This window comes from Orbicella faveolata, unplaced genomic scaffold (genome assembly GCF_042242905.1).
Source record: "Orbicella faveolata isolate gen_17 unplaced genomic scaffold, um_ofav_v1 contig_34, whole genome shotgun sequence".
Lineage (NCBI taxonomy): Eukaryota > Metazoa > Cnidaria > Anthozoa > Scleractinia > Merulinidae > Orbicella > Orbicella faveolata.
This window is the reverse complement of record NW_028301563.1, coordinates 7,088,629-7,096,234: the sequence shown is the minus strand read 5'-3', so window position 1 is coordinate 7,096,234 and position 7,606 is coordinate 7,088,629. Positions and strand designations below refer to the sequence as shown.

The window sequence follows — 7,606 nt, the reverse complement described above, 5'->3', positions numbered from 1 at the left end:
CAACACCTGAAATATTGATTCAATCCAATTCCTCGAATATTGATTCAATCCAATACCTCGAATATGGATGCAATCCAATTCCTCGAATATTGATTCAATCCAATACCTCGAATATTGATTCAATCCAATACCTCGAATATGGATGCAATCCAATTCCTCGAATATTGATTCAATCCAATACCTCGAATATTGATGCAATCCAATTCCTCGAATATTGATTCAATCCAATACCTCGAATAATGATTCAATCCAATACCTCGAATATTGATGCAATCCACCTCGAATATTGATGCAATCTTCCTGGGCCGAGCGCGGCCAACAGGAACGAGAGTAACTGAGCACTAGAGAGCACTGAAAACATGGCGGGCGAAGGAGAACTAGATTTAGAAGTCGAGTTTCCTAAGTTTCTTGCAGATGTCTTGGATAAAACGGAAATAATTTTTGAGAATTTTGACTCAGAAGTTGCAGAAGCGCACGCCGAAGTTCTTGATCAAACCATTAGTCTGCTTAGGTAAATGAGGCATTGCTACAACCGAGACACAAGGGACAACGAAAATTTAGATTCCATTGCTGTCGCTTTTGTCGATGTGCTCAGTGTGTTGCGTCGCAAAGCTATTACTCCGTCAATTTTTACTGCGGAATCCATTACGATAGAAAGCGAAAAAAGAGGAAAGCATGGAAGACCATTTCTTAAAATTCCTGTTGAGGTGCTTGAGAAACTTTGAGGACTAGGATTCGTCTGGACAACGATAACAGAGTTTCGAGATGGACAATTCACAGAAGAGTGACACACGGTATGGCCCGGGGGGGGGTACTTTGGGAATTTCTGGGTGGGGATGTGCCGCTGGGACCCTGGAACCCTTAGCTTATACCAGAGCTAGGTCAGCTGAATTTTGCTACCCTGTACTAGACTAAACTCCCCAAATCCCCCCATCTATCGACACTGTTGAGGCTGATTTGCATAAATTTAAACTTGCCGATTTGATTTTTTTATATTTTTGAGTGACAATTCCTGGTTTCCCTAGTCTAGATAAAATCTTCAACCAATTAGTCAGTTTTGTGAAAAATTATACCCTATTCTAGACCCAAACACTCTGATTTATATACCCTATCCTAAACTGCTTGAAAACCATACCCTTCAGAGCGTCACATACCTATATAGACCATATAGGCAATACCGCCCCCAGGCGGTATGGCTTAGAAGATGTGAGGGGTTTTTACAGCTTAGCTGATAAGGAACCAAAATCAGTCAAGAGTACATTTCTAACCACAGGAGTGCTACTGGATATAACTTCATTGCAGGTTTCTTTAAGTCCATTGGGTTATGGGTTCAACGGAGAAGAATAAGAGAAAGGTTAACAAAATTAGATCCCCAAAATACTGTCTTGAGATGGGGTGCGTAAATTCGCTTTGGCATCTGGATGGACATCACTCTCTGATCCGATGGAAAATACTAATTCACGGCTGTATAGACGGATTTTCTCGGAGAATAACGTTTTTGAAATGTAGTGCCAACAATAAAGCAGAATTGTTTCTGGATGCTGTTAAGAGAGACGGAGAATTTTGGCCTTTCAGAGTACAAGTATATCATGGTGTTGAAAACGTTGGTGTGTGCGATACAACAGTGCAGGTTAGAAGAGAGGAGAGGGGCAGCTTCACTGCTGGGCCATCAACACAACCAACAAACTGAAAGATTGTGGAGGGATGTTTTCCGTTGTGCTTCCCACTTGTACTTTTACACTTTTTATAGCATTGAATTGTCAGGCATCCTGGACACTGATAATTCAGTGCATCTTTTCACCTTAAACTTAGTTTTTCAACCAAGGATAAGCCAAGCTCTTTGCCAGTTCACTGAAGCTTTCAGCCACCAAAATGTAAGAACAGAAAAAAAACTGGTTGCCATACCAAATGTATGGCAAGCCAATTGTAGCAATATTCAATACCTAAATTCAATTTCAATTCAATTTCAATTCAATTTCAATTCAATGAAAATTCAATTTCAATTCAATGAAATTCAATTTCAATTCAATGAAAATTCAATTTCAATTCAATGAAAATTCAATTTCAATTCAATGAAAATTCAATTTCAATTCAGTGAAAATTCAATTTCAATTCAGTGAAAATTCAATTTCAATTCAGTGAAAATTCAATTTCAATTCAATGAAAATTCAATTTCAATTCAATGAAAATTCAATTTCAATTCAATGAAAATTCAATTTCAATTCAATGAAAATTTATTCAATGCGCAAAGCATCTTGGGTGGAACATCCGGGAATCGGCCAAATCTCCTCCCGCCACTTTAGCCGACAAAATGGAGGAAAGTCTTCGAAATCTTGCAGATTCGCTGGGTGAATGCTCGCGACTGGTTTCGCAAGTCTTAGCCAGTAGTAGTTCCAGCTCAAATGAGAACGTTACGGATTCAGTTACACAAGGGGTATCAGGAAATAACTTCAGTTCAACGAGCAACGTTTCCAGTGCTGTCGAACGAGCTCGGTCCATGTTGCAAAGAAGTCGAAGTACAGGATTGTGTTCTCGCTTGAGTCAACGGGAGCGACTTCGAGCAGCATCACCTTCTACTGTGCCTAGTAGTAGTGGAGCAAAGAAACAAAAAACAACTCCAGAACAGCCTAAACCGTTTGAATTTGCTCTTATGTATGTGGAGGACGACGATGACGACGAAGAAAATTTGTCAATTAACCATGACAACATTTTGCTTCGAGGATTTGTTAATTTAGTGAGCACGGATGGAGAGGCAGAAATTCGATCCAAAATTGGCGATGCAATTAGACTAAAACATCCATTAGTCGGTAATGGGGATTTTGTGTTTCTTCGTGCTAACCGGCGGAAGTTAAGCATACCTGTCAGTTGTGGAGAGTACTCGTACAAGCAAGTGAAACTGCTCTGCGGACAAGGAGCTATTTATGTTAAACTGAAAAGTGGACTGAACTGTTTAATATGCGATGGTGACGTAAATAGCTCATCAGATCATGATGATTTGCCTGGTAAGTATGTTATTGCTGTCATTAATTTGGGCCTAGTTAATACAATTTTAAAAAAACAATACTAACATTAAAACATTAAATTTGCGTCCTTTTTTGTATGTCAAGGTATCATGGACCATCCCCAGGGAACCTAAGACAAGGAGGGGACAACGTTGTTAATTTGCTAGTCCTGGATGTGGATAATAAATTATAAACAAGAATGAAAACTTTGTTAAATGGAAAATGGGTTGTTTGGCCCCCAAAGGTTAAACATACTCTCATACATTTGTGGAAATCGAAACAATGTAGATTGTGTGCCTATTAGTGTAATAATTTCCTGGTGTGCCAGCATTGCTCTGTAGAGTGACACTTAAGACAATTTGAAATTGCCTTTCTTCCTTTGCTAGAGTTATTTGAGGCAAAGTTTTAATGCCAAAACTAAATTGTTACCATGGTAACATTTCATTTTTACTACAGTACTTGAATTCTGTAAAATAGAGTAAGAGATCTTTTTTTCATTTTAAAATTTTTGCAGATCATATTTCTAGTGCTAATAGTAAACCGGCAATGTGTGTAACAGTTGCCCATGGTAAAAACTCTTGTTGGCATAAAAATCCATCTCCTTCTGTAGTCATAGTACAAAGCTTCTGGCTTGTTCCTCACAAGGCAAGTTGTCAGCAAATATTTATTTATCCTGTAATTTTACTTTTTTGGCAGAAATGTTGAGTCAACCAGTTTCTGAACAACAGAAGCAAAGTGAAATGCAATCAGTACCCATTTCTGAAGAGGGTAGTACAGGATTTCAGTCAGCAGGGGAGGAGACACTAGCTGATAACACTGAAGATCCATCAGTGGATTTGCTTGCAAAGCGTTGTGTAAATTACTGTAGAGCCAATGGCATTGAGAATCCTGTAGAAATTTTACGTTATGCACAAAGTGTGATTGTAAGCGGAAGGCCACTGGATGTGCAAGATGTTTCTGAAAGTCTAGAGGGTGAAACCAACTTCATCTTAATCGATCCACAAGATATTTTAAAATCAGCAATGGATGAAGTGCAATTTTTAAAAGACCCCAGACTAACACTCTCAGTTGGATTTTATGGTGAGTGTGCTGAGGATTATGGTGGCCCTCGAAAAAAGTTCTTTCGCCTATGTTTACGAGATATTAAAGCTACATACTTTGACAATGGTCTTAAAGACCATCTTGCTAATGATTATTCAACCATTGGACTTATTATGGCCCTTAGCACTTTGCAGAATGGCAGTATCCCCAGATTTGTGAAAGAAGATAACCTCCAAGCGCTTTTTTCTTCCCAAGAGCCATCAAGCCCTTGTATTGCAAAGCTTCGAATTGGTTTTAAAAATCTGGGGCTTTATGAAATAGGGAATGCTATACCTAACTTCCTTCATCTTTTCAGACCTTCCCAAAGTTATGCTTTATTGAGAAGAAAGTTGATGGCCCTTCTTTCACCAAATTTTTCTGAAGAGGGTAGCAATGCACGCCGTTTCGAAACAGAAATTTATGAGTTGTTCTCTAAATACACCAGACTTGCAGCAAGTCGGCAAAGGGGTGCAATCACTTTGGGGCATATACTTCAATTTGTTACTGGCAGTGACGAAGAGCCCCTACTAGGGTTTAGAGTAGCACCTTCTATAGAGTTCGTTGAGGCAACAAGTCATGGCACAAACCCCCACACAGAATGCCCTTTTCTACCTACTGCTAACACCTGTGCAAATACCTGGAGCTTACCAAGATGTACAAATGGTTCATTGCTGCCAAGTGAGGAGCAACTATTTAATCTTTATGATTTGGCCTTTGCAAATGCATATTTTGGAAAGCTGTAATGTTCTGATTATAGGTTACAAAAAGTTGACATTATTTGTAAGTGTTTTTAGTCACAAGAACTTTCACTAATTAATTCTATCACAGTGTCATATCCATTGAAATGCGAGGATAATATCTGTTCCACCAGAGATAACTGCTGATGTTACTGTTGTATTTTACTGAAATAAAATAAGTTGAAGTTACTTAAGTACGTTGTGTACTGAACTTGATTGGCAATCTTGCAGCCATATTGAATCCTGTTACATGATTGTTCCTGATTTTTTTGTCTCTGCACATCCCACACAGCAACTGCACATAGCTGCACAATTTGTCAATAAGGTATAGTGTTGTTAAATGTTTTCAATGCTTTCTTTTACTATCTGGTGAATTTAAGTGTATATATCCATGCCCATTTGTGTTGATGACGCCAGTGGGTCTATCTGCTCCAGAACTTTCGCTTGAACTGACTGATGTTCAACTGGTAATGTGACTGGGGGAACAACAACATTGTTATTGCTATCTTCAAATGGAGATGGCCCGTCAGGGTCAACACCGTAGAATTCCAGATCATTGGGATCCTCGTCTAGTTGCCCATGTGGTAAGGGGTTCTCCTTGTTTAGCATGCCATTTACCCACATCTGATACGGAGACCAATGGTTTGCTGTCCTTACCTTGTGATGGTTAAAAGCCTCCATATATTCGCGAAGTGCAAGGTTTATTCTTGGGATGAATGTCAAATGCAGCGCAAATAGATCCGTTGGGTTCTCGATGTTGAGCAAACTTGTATCTTCCAATGCATAAAACACGTAATAGAAAAGATGGCACACGCACCTGAACACGTCCCTCCAGAGTCTTTCAATTCTCTGATTTCTGGTGGAGGGACCTGCTATAAAACTCCCCCGACCTTCACCTCTTGCTTCCACCATAGCATCACAAACTTGTACATTCTCGACACCATAATCCACACGAATACGTGATGGCCACAACGCATCATTTTCAATTGCTTTCAGAAAAAGTTCCAGAACAGTTTGCGAAAGATTGTTATTACTGCATCTGAGAAACATAATTCGTCTGGATAAACCATCTATGCACCCATGGATTACAAGACCCCAGCGAATAAGAGAGTGGTGCCCATCTAAATGCCATAGAGAATTTGGCCACGGGACCGAGTATTGCCTACGAGAAACAACAATCCCCCACCTCAAGGCAGTATTCGCCGGATCCACCCTTGCCAAACACTCACGAATTCTTCTCCTTTGAACCCTCAGTCCAACTGACTTAAGGTACCCGGCTAAGTATGTTCGCCCTGTTGTAAATCCATGACGACTCATATATTCGAGAACTAACTCGTCCAATTCCGCATCCGACAACAAACTAAACTGCACCGTGTTTTGCAAGCCATATGACTGTATTCTGTGATAAATTGTCCAGCGAGACACGCCAAACATCCGAGAAATTTTTGCCATTGAGAATCCAAGTCCAAGAAGATCTTCTAACGTTTCGGCAGGTACGTAGAACTGAGGTCTCCCAGGATTTCCCGTTCTGAGGGTTTCGCATTCACTTCGTGAAATTAATGAAGGTTCTACTGCTAGAGTTTTGATGTGATTTTCGATAGCCCGTAGTACTTCTAAAAAGGCTGTAGCTAGGGACTCCCACTCCATCCGATCTTGCTCAATGTCAAAGGCAATAGAACGCAAAAGACTTACAGTTCTATCGAGAACTACAAATTGTACTTGCAAGTCTTTGATGTTTGTTTCATTGCTGCTTATATATTCCTCTGTCCTATCCAGCACAGACGACAAAAATTTGGGTAAATCCTTTTCCGCGTCAAACTCTGATTCGGCACGCGCCATATTGCCAGTAAAATGTTCCCGCGGAAAAATTAAAGCATACAGCTCCCGTATTCTAACTACCCCGAATGCAACTTACCATTTCCGGTCACTAACCGGAAGTGATTTTCAACGGGATGAGTAACTATATATACTTTCTTTGAATCGTGATTTAGTTTCTTCATTGAATAAATTTCGTTGCATTGAAATTGAACTTTCATTGAATTGAAACTGAATTTTCATTGAATTGAAACTGAATTTTCATTGAATTGAAATTGAATTTTCATTGAATTGAAATTGAATTTTCATTGAATTGAAATTGAATTTTCATTGAATTGAAATTGAATTTCACTGAATTGAAATTGAATTGAAATTGAATTGAAATTGAATTTTCATTGAATTGAAATTGAATTTCATTGAATTGAAATTGAATTGCATTGAATTGAAATTGAATTGCATTGAATTGAAATTGAATTTAGGTATTGAATATTGCTACAATTGGCTTGCCATACAAATGTGGCTTATCATATGATGCAGCTTGAAAACCCCCTTTCAAATGGAAAGTCATATGATTTTGAATACTATGGCGATGATCCTGATGGTCCAACTCCATTGGACAGTGATAACAATGTTGTAGTTGAAGAAATTGACCTGGGACAACATGATTCAGTGCAGTCATTTGTATTGGAAAGGTTAGATCCCTTAAAAGAATCAAGTCAAATGGGAGTAGACATCTTCCAAGAGGCTCTAGAACTTGTGACAGTTAAACTTGGGCAACTGACAATTGCATAATACTACATGTGTGTGGGCTGGGTAAAGGAGATTATGGCCCCACTAAAGTATTTTTGCAACTCAATTCACAACAGAAAACTTCAACCTGTATCAAGTAAATTATTTTCTCATCTTTCTTCTCATTGATATACAAAACTCAGAAACTGCTTGAATTACAGAATGCCTAACGTCTAGCAACAC

The 7,606-nt window shown here is 39.0% G+C and overlaps 2 protein-coding genes across 2 annotated transcripts; one reads left to right on the top strand and one right to left on the bottom strand.

Moving 5' to 3' along the window:
- Positions 1–200: 200 nt before the first annotated feature.
- LOC149104461 (uncharacterized) lies at positions 201–5,013 on the top strand. The gene is made up of 2 exons (XM_089271414.1): positions 201–3,002; positions 3,699–5,013. Exons 1-2 carry the CDS (start codon positions 2,312–2,314, stop codon positions 4,823–4,825), a joined length of 1,818 nt encoding a protein of 605 aa, XP_089127540.1. The 5' UTR covers positions 201–2,311; the 3' UTR covers positions 4,826–5,013.
- Positions 5,014–5,089: 76 nt separating this feature from the next.
- LOC149104460 (uncharacterized) lies at positions 5,090–6,716 on the bottom strand. Its single transcript, XM_089271415.1, has one exon. It carries the CDS (start codon positions 6,656–6,658, stop codon positions 5,195–5,197), a length of 1,464 nt encoding a protein of 487 aa, XP_089127541.1. The 5' UTR covers positions 6,659–6,716; the 3' UTR covers positions 5,090–5,194.
- Positions 6,717–7,606: the final 890 nt, after the last annotated feature.